Raw genomic sequence first — 18,195 nt, forward strand, 5'->3', positions numbered from 1 at the left:
ACTTCTCTAACATGACAAAAGTCAGACTTTAGTTATGGGTCTTTTACCTGGACAGTGTCCACCGGGCAGGGGGTGAACGAGGTGTGGGTGAGGGACAGAGTGGGACCCAGAAGGTTGCGCACACCACTGAAGTCATGCTTGTACTCCTTGATGGGTTCGATGCGCATCCTATCTCTAGGCAGCAGGGCCTCGTAGCACGGGGCGTAACCAGGTGGGGGCATGAACTTAAAGTCTCCATGGCGACCGCCAAGGAGGAACCGAGCCCTAAAGTGAACGAAACAAAGTCAGACCCGATCGTTACACATTAGACACGGATCTTCATATAGTGTTAAAGCCCTTTATGACAACAGTGCACTGATTTTTATAAGACTCATAATAAAGAAAACATTGATTTATTTTCTGTGCCAGTTCCTGAGTCTGTGTTTCTATTCTTCATCTCAGCACTGAGAGGCAATTAACACGCCAGCTGTAAAATCTCTTTTAGGGGACAAGACACTGTAGATTTCAAAGGGATTATTGGGGATTTAAACACAATTAATGAATTTAACATGAATAAAAATACAAAACTGCAATAACTAATAATTAAAAAAGTCTATAATTTGTCAACTTTTTATCATTTCCACAGTCTCTATCTGTATTCAAACACAAAGCTGAAAAGTTCCTAAGGAACTATTAAATCAGCCTCTGTGCCTGCATCGTTGCATTGCATTCATATTTGTCACAATAGTTTACTGTTGTGCCAGTTAGATAAAGAAATTAACATGTTAATCAATAAAATGAATCAACAGTAAACAAGGAATAAATGGCATTGAGAAACATGCTTTATTTTCATGTTGCACATACTTGACTCCAGCAGAGAAGCTGATGACGGGGAAGAAGAGGCCGTCCACATTAAAGTTCTCAAACATGCCCTGAACTGGGTGGCCGTTGATACGGAAGGAGATACTGGGCACGCTCAGATCCAGACAGCAGCTGACAACATCATCTGCCGCCAGCGTGTGCGCGCTGGGCGAAGCCACCTGCCGCGCTACGGTGCCTGAACAGCAGAGCAGAGAGCGAGGAAGTCATAACGAGACATAAAGCATCATGAAAGCAGAAAGTCAAGTAAACAACGTTGGGAAAATCTTACCTGACCACAGATGCAGTCCATCAAAACCGTACGAGTAGAGGTCATCTCCCACACCGTTTCCCCCCCAGGCCTCTCCTCCTCCAGGGTAGGGGCTGTAGCCCTCGGTCATAGCCCAGCCCACCCGCAGGTGGGACGCCTGCGCCGTCACAAAGGGCTCCACGTAGTCTACCATCATCTCATAGTACCACTTCTTATACTGCGTGGACCCCTCACATGTACCCAGGAAGATGTTGGGCCTGACACTGAGCACAGAAGAAACAGGACATCAGCATTAACAGCAGCCATGTGACGGAGTGGCTGATGAATGCTGCAATTTGTTTTACAAGATGTGTAAATAAGAGAAATGCCCCTCAAACCAGGATGTAAATTACACACAATGTGCAGTAGTTAGGGTACCTGGTGACATAGTTTACAATGTTGGTCTGCAGCAAGAGGTCACGACCCGGGAGCAGGTTTTCAGTGATGAGGTTCTGGTTGGACCTCACAGCAACACCGTTACACACACAAAGAGAGCGCAAGACATCCAGCACCTAAAGGCAGGACAAGAACAAACACTCCTGTCACCCTTTGTGTTTAAATGTGGCAGAGGTGAAGACAATTAACAATCGCTCATTCACTTGAATCAAAATGACAAGAATTGTCAAATCACCAACTGCAAACGTGTCATCTGGAGCGAATGAGTTTACTGTGGGTGAATATTACTTTCCCTTCCTGTTACTGGCAGTTAGAGAAACACCAACCTTGTGGTTCCTTCCATGCTTGTCAAGGAGCGAGATAATGGATTTGATGTGGTTCTCCTGGATGATGTTCAGAACCTCAGGGCTTTCAATCAGAACACAGTACAGCACCTCAAGAATACCTAAATTGATTTTTTTTTTTTTAAAGGAGATTAATATAAGACAAATTTTGTATAAAAATATCTTTTAAAAGAAATAAAATGGGTTGAAAACAAACCTCATAAAAAAATGTGCATTAAAATCAGAGCAAAAAGGCAATTTCTTTTAAATGAGGTCCAGTCTGCAGCTGACATCGATATTTGTGAGGATCTCTTAAGCTCATAAAGTTTTAATCTGCATCTAATTCCTATAGTACATCCAGCCAACCCTTAAAAGCAAGCAATCAATGCCAAAGAGCAGCTCTAATTTGTGGGTGATGGGTGTATCAGTGAATGAATGAAGTGCTTCTGATACCAGAGGAGGCCTCCAGACGGTCCAGCTTGCTGACCAGCCAGTCCAGATTGTCGCAGAACAATGCACAATTAGAGCGGTTTCCTCTGATCAGAGAAGCTGTGCAGGGAAAACACAGAGGAAGAAATATTGTTACCTAATTCATCAGAGAAAGCATGTAATTTGTAGCTTGGGTTTTCAGAAGTTCATAGTCTTTTTTTTGCATTTTTACCCAGCAGCTCATAAAGGAGGTTGACAATCTCCTTCCACGACTCTGCAGCCTCCTCTCCGGCAAATTCTGAGAAGTGGGCAGCGGTGTTGTACACGTTCAGGCGGTCGATGCACTCGAGCACAATGGTGATCATACCCTGGGAAACACAAACACAGGGACCAGGTTATGCATAAATAATCACAATGATTTTAACTGCTGTTTGTGTTGGTGGTGCTATTGTAGTAAAGATTAGAACTGGTATCATGTTAAAGAAGAGATAATGCTGAGACTGGGGTTAACAGCTGGGCATGATTGTGGGTCCTTACAAATCTAGCAAAACATGCGTATGAATTTTTTTGACATTATCCTTTTGTGGGGATAAAAACATGCTGATGCAAACCACCATCCAGGTGAGTGTGCAGGTGTGTGAGGCAGATTACCTCCTCTTGGAAGAGGTTCTGCCGGTTGCGGAGGGAGCGCAGCTTGGTCTGCTTCTCTTCGTGCTCCAGTTCCTCCTCGGGTGGGTGAAAGTAGAAAATGAGATCCTGAAGAGAGAGGATGACTCCCTCCAGAGGAAGGGACAGTGCCACTGGTGACTTGCTCTTCCCACTCAAGGAGTCCAATCCCCTGGAAGAACACGAACAGATCCGCAATAAATCCCAAAATACAATCATGAATGCCACTGCATCCTGTCTCCAAGAGAAATACTCTTCTCACTCCACCACATTTGAAAATGCATCCACTTACTTGATGAACTGCCTGAAGAGGCCCATCGTGCTATAAATCATTCGAGCAGCCTGAGACTCTTCAGTCTGGGAGCGGGACACAGTTAAGGCGTCGTCCATATGACCCTCCTGGTGCAGAATGACCTGCAGACACGGACACCAGAATTACATCACAGACTATTTCCCCCATGTCTCTCTGTCCTCCTCTTCTGAGGTCTGTTTCTGGTGGCTGTGTTACATAACAACTGTACAAGTATGTTAAGCTTGCCCTTAAAATACTGGGAAACAAGGTTAAATAATCCTTTTGTAAACCCAACTGTTTCTTATTATTATATTTATGATTATTTCTGTCATTAATGACTGCAATATCACTGTAGGCATAACTCTCACTAACTCAGCTGCTGTAATAAGGACAGTATCTTATTTTGTCCTCGGCATAGATCCTTACTTTTCTCTTCATCATCCCCAAACGAGCAGCTTTGGCATCCAAAGCAGCATATGTGAGCCAAAGGCCTGTGGACACATGCTGGACGAAGCACATGGACTCTCCATACTTTATCTCTGGAATGCCCATCCCCTCAACATCACGCTTCTGAGCCACCTCCACCTTGTCCTGCTCAGGGAAACCAAGGGAAAAGAAAACCATGGAGAGGTCAATGAGAAGAAGTATTCATTGTATTATAACGGAGGATCCAAATGTCCAGAGAAACTCAAACTGACCTTTGAAACACGGAAGCAGAACGCGGACAGCTTGGTGTTGGCCCTCTCTGGATCGACCACCAACAGGCCCTTTTCCTCATCCAGACACAGGTACCGGCCTGTGGTGATGTGGCGGATACGGAAAGACTGTCCCCACTTCATGTGGCTACCACTCCAGCTGCAGGCGCAAAGTGGTAAAAAATAAACTTAATTAAAAAGTCAACAAAGTCTTTCCATCACTACAATATCATGATTATCATTCCCTGGTGGTTGAAAACTTTTAGGCAATTCTTTTACTTGTTTTTCAAAAATGTGGTTAAAGGGAACAAAACAGACACTTCGCTCTCACATGCAGCAAGGACAGAAATACGTGAGCTTTTAAAACATATGAAACTCAAGTCCCAAAGGACACACGATATACGTAACCACAACATTTTCTTCTTCCTTTGCCCGAAGCAAAAAAATGTTTTAATAAAGATCTGTGACTAAGATATGATAGGTATGTTTATTATGCTTATGTTTCCAAAGATTGTTCAGTTTCAAACAGGAAATATATTCTATACAGTCAACAAGCAAATCTGGCACAAATTTAATGCTCATTATATAACGGTCATGAGGGGACAATCACCTGATTCTGAGGGGCTCCAGCCTCCACAGGGAGCGTGCCTGACTGCACACAGCACCGCCCTCGTAGTGAGCCATCCTGTAGCAGAGTGTGGGCAGACACAGTCACACGGTATCAAATTAATGGGATGTTTTTGCTCCTCAGAATGATTCAAGCTTTCTTTTCGTCTCACCTGCGTTTCTCCTCTCCTTCCTCTGGTGTAGCGATGGCCAGACACTCGTCCATGTGGCCGTGAAACAGCCTGAGAACGTGACCTCCAGTCAGAAAGCCTGAAACAAGGAAACCACCCAACAATGAGCACCCCAATCCTCCAAATTTCTCCTTCCTCAACTGATATTTTAAAACACAGCAATTGAAGGTGGAGATGATTTTCATATGTCAGTGTGTACTTGTACACGAGTGTTTCTGTAAGCTGTGTGCTGCACCGCACTGACAGCTGCAGAGCAAAAAAAACCTGTTTTTTTTACCCTCAGCTAGTTCACATCCTGAACTAATCGGGTTCATGTTCCACAAGGTCTGCATGAAGGAGGCGTCCACCATCAGATCTCCACTGGCGTAAGACAGATGCTGAGGAAAGAGGACAAGTAAGGGGGGAAAAAACAATGGTGTTTGGAGTAACATACAGTGGGTACGGAAAGTATTCAGACCCCTTTAAATTTTTCACTCTTTGTTTCATTGCAGCCATTTGCAAAAATCAAAAAAGTTCATTTTATTTCTCATTAATGTACACTCAGCACCCCATGTTGACAGAAAAAAACAGAAATGTAGAAATTTGTGCAAATTTATTAAAAAAGAAAAACTGAAATATCACATGGTCAGAAGTATTCAGACCCTTTGCTCAGTATTGAGTAGAAGCACCCTTTTGAGCTGGTACAGCCATGAGTCTTCTTGGGAATGATGCAACAAGCTTTTCACACCTGGATTTGGGGATCCTCTGCCATTCTTCCTTGCAGATCCTCTCCAGTTCCGTCAGGTTGGATGGTGAACGTTGGTGGACAGCCATTTTCAGGTCTCTCCAGAGATGCTCAATTGGGTTTAGGTCAGGGCTCTGGCTGGGCCAGTCAAGAATGGTCACAGAGTTGTTCCGAAGCCACTCCTTTGTTATTTTAGCTGTGTGCTTAGGGTCATTGTCTTGTTGGAAGGTGAACCTTCGGCCCAGTCTGAGGTCCAGAGCACTCTGGAAGAGGTTTTCTTCCAGGATATCTCTGTACTTGGCCGCATTCATCTTTCCTTCAATTGCAACCAGTCGTCCTGTCCCTGCAGCTGAAAAACACCCCCATAGCATGATGCTGCCACCACCATGTTTCACTGTTGGGATTGTATTGGGCAGGTGATGAGCAGTGCCTGGTTTTCTCCACACATACCGCTTAGAATTAACGCCAAAAAGTTCAATCTTGGTCTCATCAGGCCAGAGAATCTTATTTCTCGTAGTCTGAGAGTCCTTCATGTGTTTTTTGGCAAACTCTATGCGGGCTTTCATATGTCTTGCACTGAGGAGAGGCTTCCGTCGGGCCACTCTGCCATAAAGCCCCGACTGGTGGAGGGCTGCAGTGATAGTTGACTTTGTGGAACTTTCTCCCATCTCCCTACTGCATCTCTGGAGCTCAGCCACAGTGATCTTTGGGTTCTTCTTTACCTCTCTCACCAAGGCTCTTCTCCCACGATTGCTCAGTTTGGCTGGACGGCCAGGTCTAGGAAGAGTTCTGGTCGTCCCAAACTTCTTCCATTTAAGGATTATGGAGGCCACAGTGCTCTTAGGAACCTTGAGTGCTGCAGAAATTATTTTGTAACCTTGGCCAGATCTGTGCCTTGCCACAATTCTGTCTCTGAGCTCCTTGGACAGTTCCTTCGACCTCATGATTCTCATTTGCTCTGACATGCACTGTGAGCTGTAAGGTCTTATATAGACAGGTGTGTGCCTTTCCTAATCAAGTCCAATCAGTTTAATTAAACACAGCTGGACTCCAATGAAGGAGTAGAACCATCTCAAGGAGGATCAGAAGAAATGGACAGCATGTGAGTTAAATATGAGTGTCACAGCAAAGGGTCTGAATACTTATGACCATGTGATATTTCAGTTTTTCTTTTTTAATAAATTTGCAAAAATTTCTACATTTCTGTTTTTTTCTGTCAAGATGGGGTGCTGAGTGTACATTAATGAGAAATAAAATGAACTTTTTTGATTTTTGCAAATGGCTGCAATGAAACAAAGAGTGAACAATTTAAAGGGGTCTGAATACTTTCCGTACCCACTGTACATGTCTAAATACTCCACGGAGTGATAAAAAAAAAAAAGAAATAATGAAGTCAGAGGTGTCTCACCAGGTATCTTTCAGAGGACACGCTGACAAGGATGAGGTCGTCACCCACCCTGACCTTTTCACCTTCTGACCTCTGCTTCGAGGCGGGATGAATCGTCCACCAACATGCCTCACCTGCAAGAAGAACAACAGAATATGAACCCGTTCACTTACAGCATCCTGCTCCTTCACAGTCATCACTGTTTCAGTTTCAGCGAAACAACAAAGTGAAAGCAAGTAAACTGAAGTGTAACATATAAACTTATGTCAATTGGTTTGTGAAGCCCACACACTTACAAAACAAACTATGTAATGATAGCACCAGAGGATAATGAGCTTCAGAAAGCAGTTAAATGCAAGCTGAGACATCTTAAAGAAGGTTTTACCAACGGCATCTTCTTGTAAGCCCACATCGAAGGCCAGCTTGTCCGTGAGGGACCGAGATGTAGTCAAACAGCTCAGGTACTGGGGAGAAAGGTTGTCATTCAGGACATGGCCGGAGCTTTGCCAAAAAGCAGGTACAACTTTATGTGTTGAGGCCATTTGATAAAAGATTACATGAATTGCATTGTTTTAATTGCCTTTAAATGGCCCTACCATGCTTGAGTGGTGGTGTCTCAGAAGGATGGCGTGACCGTACAGTAAAGTACGATGACCTCCACCTTGGGACGACTGGAGTGGGAAAAGATAGAAACATATTTAACAGACCAGCCCAACACATCTGACTACACACTTCAAATACAGCTTGATCACACAGGGAGAAAACAAGGACATATTTTTTGAAGGTCAGAGGAACACATTATTAAAGAGACCAAATATGACAGGGTCACAACACACCGTTGACTTCTACTGACCCCTCTTTATCTCTTAAGCCTCTGTTTTATATAGTTGTACATATTCTGCACTGTTGAATTTAATATTGCTGTGTGCTGATAGAACATCTTGCATATCTTTTGAGGAGCATTAAAACTTATTTCTTCTCTTGCGCATGTTAACAATTGTGGTAATTCATTAAATAAGTGTGTGTCAAAGGTATTTCTAAAAAAATATTTAATTAACAACTTCACAAGAGTAAACAGTGGCATTTTCCCAAAACCATTACAATACACAACACTCTTACAGAATATAAGGAAAGAGTCTCATTAACGAAGCAGGAAACTGAGATAAAACTGTGCAGTAAATCTGAATTTTCAGAGAGGTGTCACAGAGACGTGACCAATGACATGAGACACAACAGAAAACGAACTTCAAACTCTGAATCCAGTCACCACAGATTTCAATCTCACAGGCAAACACAACATTTAACCAGCCTACCTTTTCTCAACATCCAACATAGATGCAACACAAAAAAAACACAATTATTGTGGCAGTTAGATAAATTATAGATTAACCAAAAAAAACAATAACATTCAACTGAGCGAACAGAAAGAAAACACTAGGCCTCTATTTAGGAATAAGCACCCATAATCCACTGGGATGAGTCAGGGGCAAGTGTGTCAAGAGGCAGCAGGGTCCCATTTGCTCATGTCGCATTAGCACCAGGCCTTGTTAGGACAGGTGGTGGCGGCGGTGGTGTTGTGTGTTTTCCCAAATGTGTGTGTGTGTGTGTGTGTGTGTGTGTGTGTGTGTGTGTGTGTGTGTGTGTGTGTGTGTGTGTTAAGAAGAAGTTAGGCCCGTCCAGTGCTCTGAGGGTGTCCAGTTTCCCCATCCATCCCTGACAGAGGTGGGTAGGACACTCTGATGGGCTGCATGCCATGCTATTTACATTCCCCTGCTCATCATCAGGAAGACATGGCTCATCCACATCTTCCATCCCATGTGAAGCAGGAGCTGCCCAGAAAAGTCATAACAAGTCAGCTGATAAATCTAGTTTTTAGCCGTTAATCAGACAAGCTTATACTCATCTGTCTCATAAAAAGGCTGAAATACGATACTGTAGTCTTCTATTTACAGTCTTGGTTTAATTATTTCTTAACACAGCGCATGCAAACTGATGTTTTGATTGCAAATTTGCTATTAAGATTAATGGAAGCTGGAGTTAAAAAGTTAATAAACCATTTCTATATTGTTTTATCACCAATGTTTGGCTTGCAATTTACTGAAAAAGAAAGCATACACCACCAAATAGGAGTTTAGCCATCTGAAACCTATACAGTGTGGATTAAACGTGTCTTCACAGTAAACAAAGGTTGTGGTATAAAAACATGTTCTGTATAAAATGTGGTAAAGTCTTTAGAGATAACAAAGAACAATGTTCTGGAACAAAAGGAACAACATCAAGCAAGGCAAAGTAATAACTGTGATGAGGGCATAATGACAAATGAGCTTGAGATATTTCTACATGTAAAGCAAATGAACGAAGCATTGTGACGTCTTGCTATGTCTGATATTGTCGGGTAGCTAATTAAATCACAACAGAAAAATGAATGAAAGTGTTAAATACTGCTTACTACAGCCATGAAACTAGCTTTTAAACTGGGAAATGAATTGGAGGTTTCCATATAGTTATATTTTGAAAATATTACCAGTAACTATGCAGCTTTTAATATCTCAGCATTTAAAGATGACTCTAAACACACTGGACTGGGAGCCATTTAGATACTGTTTGTGAAAATGAATTACGGGTGTACAGAACGATCGCCACCTCGGGATGAGGGCTGAGCGGATATGAATCGAGACGTGTAAATGACACAGCACTATTTCACTGAGTAGAACATCCAGCTGCCAACAGGACGGGAACAAGGACAGTTGCCAGGTTGGTTGGGACACACACGACAGGAAAAAAGACGTGTGAACAGACATACCCATTTGTCCAAATCGACTGCCTGCTCGGCAGAGAGCAAGAAGGGAGGGGGAGGGGGTGTCAGATAGCAAGTAAAGAAAAAAAATCGTAATAAAATAAAAGCCAAAAATAAGTCCTCCAATGGCGCTCACATAAACAGAAGGATTGTGATGCTCGGTATGCTGCATGGTGAACTTTGACATTCATTTTAAAAGGCCAAATCTGACATGAAACAATAAAGTGGCCCCACCAGTAGAAGACATGACTGGAGTATAATGTCAGATCCACATCAACAGCTCAAATCTGTCACAGGTTTCAGTAAAAATATGATAATAAAAATGGGCGTATACTTTCGTCTCTGATCAGAAAAACATAAAATCATTGTTTATCGTATTTAAGGCTTAATCTACAAGTACATTATAATAGTAAAGGGATGAAAATGTCTCGCACATATGTGCTTCTCCAATTAAATATAACCATTATCTTCAAGGTGCATTCACTGGCACTACAGTATGTAGCTTAGTTTTCCTCACATTAGAGGATCAATAGCAGAACTATCTTTCTGTTTTCAAAACAGAGAAATGTCCAGGATCCGATCACTCTGGACTGGAAGCAGAAACAACACGTTTCCAACAAGCTCGAAAGTGTTTTATTCAAGTTACACCTTGTTAGACAGAAAGATAACAAACAACTTCACAATGAAGACAGAGAGAGGATGCAACTTTTTTCAGCAAGCAACCCCAAAGTGCAGGCTTGATGCAATGTTACTTATTCATTTATTTATTTGTTTGTTTATATGTTAATTACTATATATAACAGCATTTAAAAAAAAATGTTGGAGGCTTCTGCTTCCTCGTTTTTGTGCTGAACTTGGTTGAGCCCTTTCTGGTGACATGCTGGGCATTCAGATCAAATCAGACTGTACTTCTCAGATAGACATCAGCAATCAGCTAAAATTGAGGACTATGGTTCTGTGATGGGGAGATTGAAAGAGGCAGTAAAATTGTGAGCAAAATATAAGTCGGAGAGGACGATAAAAATCGTTCTAACAAAGTTCATTTCGCTGCCATTTCTTATTCATAGTTGTTATTCGTAGTCTGTAACTCTCAATGCATCAAATCGATTCTTACATCTCTAAAAAAAGAAAAAGTTGCATTCCTTTTCCATATTTTCCTCATGTATCCAGCACTTGTTTCTTTATTTCTGGTTTGGACTCCTACCTCGGTCATGTCCACTGTGTTTGCCAGCATCTCCTGCAGAGCTCGGACCGAGAGGGACTGCTCCAGAATGAAGCTGCATATGGCCAAATCCGGGGGCACACTCTGCCAACGTAGGAACAGCACAGAGGTAAAACAACAGGTGATGAGCACAAGGTCACGCACGCTTCAGGAGAAACCAAAGCGATGAGGGGTGACAGCGTCTTACCTGAGCGTTGGATGTGGTTTCCAGGAAGCAGAGACGGTTCCCAAAACCCTCGCAGGACAGACACAGTTTAATCTGTTGCTCCTTCAGCACGGAGGCGGTACACTGCAGAACAACCTGGTCATCCTGAACCCAACACACAAACAAACAGTTAGGGACTAATTTATTCAATGTCCTTTCAACTACATTATGTTCCCCCTGCTAATTCAACTGCACACGTGTTTCCTATATATCCGTGTTGCTGGTTGTCCCTGCTTGGCTTGTTTTTTCCATATTTTTAGTACACTTTAAAAGCACTGAAAGAAAAAACTGTCTTGACTCGATATTTGATGCTGGCAATGTTACGAACAGTAGTGACCTTTTATTGACTCAGCTGACATGCTCTGTAAGCAGCGCCAAAGAGAATTACTTGCCTAGAGCAAAAATTTTTTTTAAAAAGGCGCTGTACAAAACGCCGTGACTAAAACTGTTGTGTTTAGAGCATCATGCTCCAAGAACAATACTGGGATTCTTCTCTATGTTTTATGCTTTCCACAAAAAATTATCAATACTGATACCAATACAATTAGCAATCTCTTGATACTTCTTTTATTATCAACATTTGTCACAGTGAATTTCCAGTTTGCATTCTTTTCAATGGGTTTCATAGTTATGTAATTGTATTGTAAAGGAGCGACAACATTTCAAATCAATTTAAATTGAAGGGCACCGCATTAACAACAACAACACTAAGAATAACAATACATAAAAAAACTCAGAAACATAATGCAGATGTGATGGTCAATGTGATGGATTACACAGGATTAACTGATCTTCATGTTATACTTTAATAAATGATTAAGAATAGCTGCCCACAAATAATATATCTTAAAAAAAAAAACAAGTAAAAAATGCGCTGAAACTGTAAAAACCACTGCTGTGGTATTTTAAATGGCCAGCTGAGTTTGCTGCAGGCAGCTGCTCCCAGTCGGCGTCATCACAATAGATGCACGCAACTCAATTCCACGAGCAGAATGCCAACAGACTGTAATTTGTTGCTTCTCGTCAAAGCCCGGACCCTGCAGAGGCCGGTGTAAATACAGCCATAAACACCCCCCTCCCATGTGAAACCCACACCTGACACTAAGCATGCTCAGCTGTTCCTTCGGCTCAGTCATTATGCAAGTGGGTGCATCACTTAACCTGGCTGATAATCTTCTCTACAGTTCTGGACAGATTCCTGACTTTCCTCCATCTCTCGTCTAACAACTCGTGAATCATTCCGTCGTCTCGTTCTTGAACCCGCTCGCCCTGCTGATTTTGCAACAGTGAAGTGTCGCAACTTATTGTTAAGAGTAACAGGCGGGCCTCTTAAAGGCCTGAATGTCTATGTTTATGGAACATAGCAGGAATAGGGAAATTGATGCCGATCGGTGACCTCTTAACATCTACTCCTCTCTTGTACCCAGAGACCTCCGGTGTTTCTTTGGCTGAAAAGTGTCCCCTCTTCCTTTGGCTGGGCTATCATCTATCACTCCTCAGCCTAGAAATGTCTCCTATGTCCTGTCCTCACGGCCTCCGCTTTGCACTGCAGAAAGTGGAGCAATGTGTCCTTTCTCTTTCACTGCAGACATGAGCAACAGAACTCAATATACAACTCAAGTGTTACTAAAGCTGAACAGAGACCTTACAAAACATGACTCTTGTTGGGTTTTTTTTTCCTTTTGCAAAAATCAGTAAATCTCAGAGAAGTTTTCAGTAACTTTCAAATAGGTGGAATAAAAAAAAAAAGCATTACCTCATACAACAACGATACCTATCTACAAGGATCTTTGTTCACCAGGACCGACCACAGATTACAGCTGGTCTGAAACTAGGCATCACTGAGGCGTCACAGAGAGGCCACGATGTCTGAACTGGACTGAACGAGGGTAAAATAGGTTAAACTGGCCGGGTTTTGAGGACAGCGCACACAAACTCACACCGCAGTCCCCATTAAGGAGATAGGGTTGAGCTAGTGGGTGTCTAAAAGCAGACTGAAGTAACCGAGTGACTCACTGCGCCGACACAAGATGTGCGATCGGATGACAACCATAGACGATATATGTCCTCGCGTTATGCTGCAGTCCTGCTCAGTGGCTTCCATCTATTTCAACAGCTACAGTCTCACATGGCACACACACTTACTCTGCCTCTGAAGGCAAGATTTAAAAAAAAAAAAAAAAAAAAAAAAAAAAAAAAAGCAGGCACCTACAAGAGGACTGTGAGAACTAAAGCACGCTCAGCACTAACCTGCACAGTCGAATGAACATCGGCACGGATGCATTAGAATACTTCGAGCATGTAACATGCAAAGTATTTTAAAATGTTTTCTTCGAAAAGAGCTATGACTACAGATCGTTGTTATTATCATTGAAATAAATATATTCAGAATTTTTATAAACGGCAGAACAAATTAAACAAAAAAGTTCTGTTTGTGGGGAAATTATTGCTGAAGTTAAAAAGACAAGGAAGGGAGCGACTTTTCCCCTGTGAACCTACAAAAGTGATCTTAAACCTAACTGGTACTGAATTACATAGACAAACCAGGCAAGAGTCAATATACAAGCTAAAACCTGAAGAAAATGGCTGGTTAACTGCCAAACTGGCTGGTGGCATGAACAAACACTGAGAGGAAGCCTCAGCCTGCACTTTGCTGGCACAGGGTTAAACCTGTTATACCACCCTGAATATTAGGTCACCTGGATTTATAACAGTACTCAGCAGCTACAGAGCTGGTGTCCTTCCAAGAGTCACACTCTGTGAATCTCTTCCAATCTGAGCATGTGAAAAGCTGACGTAGAGACAACGCAAACCCTTCAGCTTAACTCACACCTATTAATAGAGACCTCTTATTAATAGAGGCTGTTTTGGGGATTTGAAAGATGTGCACCTGAAAGTTTATTGTAAACCCCCTGCAAACTCCTGATTATCTGTTAATGTCACACGAGTGCATCTGATGGAACCGAGACAGGTAGGTTGTACGTGACGGTTATCATCCACCTGACCCATTGAGCTTTTACCTGGGCTGCGTGAAGACGTGTACATGAAAGTCATTTAAAGCCCCATCAACAGGAAGGGTGTCGGGTTAACGCCAAACCGTGTTTGGACTTGGCAGCCGAAGCATCTGGGCTATGTGGATGCTCGGGGTCAAAGGGAGACATTGGGACAATTAGATCTAAAGTGGCAGACTGTTACACAAACAAACACGCTAGTGTGCACAAATAGAGGTGTGTAATGCACCACAGTTTAACAGCCAGAAGCACAGATAGCGCATGAAAGCAGACACCTTTGTGTATTCTCTGGGGCCGTCGGAGAGTAGCAAGGGTTCCCCCGGACAAGAAGGCACGGTGCCCGCACGCCCAGGAAGCAAACCAAGAAACAGATGCAAAATACCGAGCCGTGTCTGCTCCCTCCAGCCATCCGAAGCCCTCCTAAACTGAGATACAGGACAGGATGGGAACCCAGGTGTAACTCTACAACTTGTGAATGTAGCTGCAGTCAGATTGTGTGAGACTTCTGTTTATCGAGGATGCACCTAAATTCAAAGAGGCAGCGGGGGCAAGATTACCTCGGACATGCAGTAGTCTGTGACGTGAAATCAGGTTATTTGGGATTTTACGGTTTATCTGCTGTGAGGGACATTTTTACAGCTGATGCTATGACGGGAAGACCAGCGTCCAGCTGACACCTGATACATATATAAACGGCTGGGAGGTTTGTCTTCCCCGCAAGCAGGTGGAGTTTTCTGATAGATTTATAATATTTTCTAATCTGTAATTGATGTTTGATATGGAACATTTATACAGAACAATACAGTATTTTTTTAATAGCTTTATTTTTACAATATAAAATCACATCCATCTGCATCTCCACAGACATTAATATGTTGTCTGGTTTCTTTGTTTGAAAGTTAATACATTTAATATGGTAGTTTAAATATAGTTTTAAATGTTTCACTATGATTTCTTTCAATCTTTAGTTCAATTCAAAACTGCTTTTCATTTCGGTTCATTTCAGCTTTTCATGCTGTGAACCACCACTGAAAACCTGCCCAGTAATCAAATCACTCTTGTCAAATGAATAACATTTCCACTCCTCCGTTACAGCTCCAGATTTGTGCCCGCTGCTCTCATTAAACTGTGCTGATGTATGCCACCCCAGGGCATTGATTATATTTCTGCAGACATAAAAAGAGTGAGGGACAGCAGATTGCTCACTATGTGGGTGGAGGAGAGTTCAATAAGGCAGCTGAGAGAGTCGTGATGGGGGTTTCCCTTTGAAAACCAAAAGAGACCATACAGGTGCACTTTCAGCATCCTTCATCCCAGAGTGCAGTCTGAAGGACCTTGTGGCACCTTTACTCTCATATATCACAAACTCTCGCTCTTGTTTGCCCTTTTACTCACTAAAACATCTATATACTGTATTCCCAAACAACTTTCCTCTTTTCTCCCCAATCCTAATGTTGCACCTTTCTTCCAAACAATTGTGTCCTCTATCATCATTCTCTTAAATAAAAGGCTAATCTCTACTGAGCTTTTATAAAGTTATTTTATTAATATTTTGTCTGTCTGTGGTCTGGGCTGTGTTACCTGAGGATGTCAGAAGAGTCATCGATTGTGAATATAAAGATGTGACGGTAAGCTTAGGTTGTATACACCAGGTCTGCCCTCCAACTATTACCATATTCCCTCTGTCTGAAATAGCCATCAGTCTCCTGAACTCACCACAGTGCCAACAGACACAGATGGACAAACAAAGGTCACTACTGCTAACAGTCCAGGAGGCTGGGAACGCTGGTGTTTCAACCAGCGCTGATATTTATGAAGTTAACAGAGAATATAGAACAAAAGTTTGAGGTATTTTAGATGTTTACATCCTCAGCCATCACACAATACAGCAGGGAGGCGTCTGATCTGTCCCAGACTCATTCTGCAGCATGTGACAAACGAAACCAAACATACAACCAGGATCGCAAAGAATCATCTTCATCAACAAGAAAAAAAACAAAGTCCCCTGGAACAGATGGTGTGGTGCCCACACAGCCCTCATCTCAGTTTTCAGTTAGCCTGCAGTTACATGAAGACTGAGCAAATTGAGACAGGTTCTCCGAGAGGCTTGAATATCTTTGTGCAAGAGTACCTGCATGAGAGAATTAACAGGGTTTTAAAAAGGCAAACGGTGATCACACCAAATACTGAGTTCATTTTTTTCCCCTGTTAACTGCACTTTGTATAAGATGAACGTGCTTAAAACGACATTTTTGAAGAAGGTTACAGACAGCATCTCAATTTGTGGATAAACAACACAACTAAAGGAATCTCTTTTCCTCCTCTCTCTCTTTCCCCTTTCCTACTGCTCCTCTCTAACAATACACAAATTTCCAACCGCCCTTTGAGTGAGTAAAGAAAATGTAAATCCAACTCGGGTGTAAATGAGTGTGTTTATGAAGCTATCCAGCCGGCAGCGTCGGGCTGCTGATTTTTCTTGTTGCTGTACATTGAAGAAAAGCTTCTCCAGCCTGGCTGACAATGGGACACCAAACAACAAAGCAACAGATAGTTCATTTACACATGAATATAAGACTTTGAGTGACAGGATAAATGTGCTATGATGACTTATTTTTGCAGAGAAGTTCAAGAATAGTAGTTATTTGAGAGAGAAAATCTGAATCCCTGCTGAATCTCTGAACTTTGCACAAACGAGAGCGGTTACATTCAGAGCTTTGTCTTTTTCATATACTGATATACTGATTCATTAAAACTATTTCTTTTTAGTGCACTCTTCTCATTTCATCAGCTTCCTCTTTTCTGTCCTGTTTTCCACTACCTCCACCGCTCTGCACTGGGCCTTCCCCCTCCACTCCACTCCTAATTTAGTTGGCTGCACCTGTCACTATCACGTTCCCTCCTTCTGCTGACCGGCAGATACTTAGAAGTCTCAGCAGAGACCCTCTCGCTCACAGGGGAAAACATTGAACATACAGGGAACTAACTAATAACGACTGCTACTGAAAAGCAGAAATAAAAAAAATAAAAAATACACCAATTTATGCCCAAAAAATGCAGAAAGGCGGTAATTAACCATTTGAATTGTGCTTTAAAGCATACTAGGTTATACAAAGAAACACTGACCACAGAATTGAAGTTCAAGTCTTGACAACAGCTACACTACTTGCAAAACGACCATCAACTGTTAGAAACATCGAGGTTGATAAGATCCTTATTTTGGGATTTCCAGATCGGAGGCACTCTAAACCTGAGCTGTGATAATTCACAAATCAAATTCCAAGGAACATTTAAGTTGAATTTCATTAACATGCAGTGTTTTGACAGCGTGGCATTCATCTCCCTCTGGCTCAGTTAAACTGATACAAACTACCCGCTATCAAACATTAAACAGCCTCTGCCCTTTGAAAGATGATAAATCTGGCAGACAGCAGCAATTTAAAGGAAAGCACAGTTATAAATAAATTATTTTAGCTGGCCCGAATCCAAAATCCATTTCTCCCCCCCCAAAAAAAGCCTATTTGCAGAGTACTTTCCTGACCGGCAGATGTGTAATCCTCAAATTCAAAATGGCGCGAGTTCAGGCACAGAAGAGATTTATTGTGCAAGACAAACAACATCCAATATTCAAAATGAAAATAGAGGACTGAAAAAAGAAACACGTGCAATATTTGTCTTCGCTGTAGTTTCTGACAAAGGAAGTTGTCATTTTAAAAGCCAGCGTCCACACTGTTTAAATAGTGTGTGATCAGGTGTGTTACTGGTGCATTGCAGAAAGTGGCTGCACGACTGACCAACGAAAACCAACGGTGCAGTATCTTACTGTTATTTTAAGGACAACGCGTGTCACACACTGCTTGTTACACACACGGAAACATGCACAAGATTAAAAATAAAGAGATTACAATGAAGATTATTATTGTGTATCTGTTCAATCTGCAAGAGCACCGGTCTTTCAAAAGGAAACGGAGATGACACTGATCAGCTGATTTCATGTTGATCTTACTTTGTGCTCAGATTATCTGTTGTTAAACTAAAAGTGGAATGCACAAGCTTAGATCATTAAAGTAAAGCCCTGAGAGTTAAAGTCTTTCTCCTCTTTTTCAA

At 42.1% G+C, this 18,195-nt stretch overlaps 1 protein-coding gene across 8 annotated transcripts in view; it reads right to left on the reverse strand.

Moving 5' to 3' along the window:
• Nucleotides 1–18,195, reverse strand: part of ryr1b (ryanodine receptor 1b (skeletal)) — a 63,999-nt gene that overhangs the window by 40,085 nt on the left and 5,719 nt on the right. For all 8 annotated transcript variants that reach the window (XM_069161116.1, XM_069161115.1, XM_069161118.1 and 5 more), the window contains exons 2-20: nt 11,063–11,185; nt 10,858–10,959; nt 7,453–7,527; nt 7,242–7,320; nt 6,878–6,990; nt 5,023–5,122; nt 4,728–4,824; nt 4,559–4,633; nt 3,952–4,108; nt 3,680–3,844; nt 3,254–3,375; nt 2,947–3,133; nt 2,528–2,663; nt 2,320–2,415; nt 1,870–1,988; nt 1,526–1,659; nt 1,130–1,371; nt 844–1,036; nt 48–264 (exon numbers count right to left, since the gene is read on the reverse strand). In XM_069161116.1, coding sequence (XP_069017217.1) covers nt 48–264; nt 844–1,036; nt 1,130–1,371; nt 1,526–1,659; nt 1,870–1,988; nt 2,320–2,415; nt 2,528–2,663; nt 2,947–3,133; nt 3,254–3,375; nt 3,680–3,844; nt 3,952–4,108; nt 4,559–4,633; nt 4,728–4,824; nt 5,023–5,122; nt 6,878–6,990; nt 7,242–7,320; nt 7,453–7,527; nt 10,858–10,959; nt 11,063–11,185 — 2,532 coding nt within the window. The remainder of the gene's footprint in view (nt 1–47; nt 265–843; nt 1,037–1,129; nt 1,372–1,525; nt 1,660–1,869; nt 1,989–2,319; nt 2,416–2,527; nt 2,664–2,946; nt 3,134–3,253; nt 3,376–3,679; nt 3,845–3,951; nt 4,109–4,558; nt 4,634–4,727; nt 4,825–5,022; nt 5,123–6,877; nt 6,991–7,241; nt 7,321–7,452; nt 7,528–10,857; nt 10,960–11,062; nt 11,186–18,195) is intronic.

The sequence above is a fragment of the Embiotoca jacksoni genome, unplaced genomic scaffold, assembly GCF_022577435.1.
Source record: "Embiotoca jacksoni isolate LCO1_2020_lvr unplaced genomic scaffold, fEmbJac1.0.p SCAF_28, whole genome shotgun sequence".
In the NCBI taxonomy this organism is placed as follows: Eukaryota; Metazoa; Chordata; class Actinopteri; family Embiotocidae; genus Embiotoca; species Embiotoca jacksoni.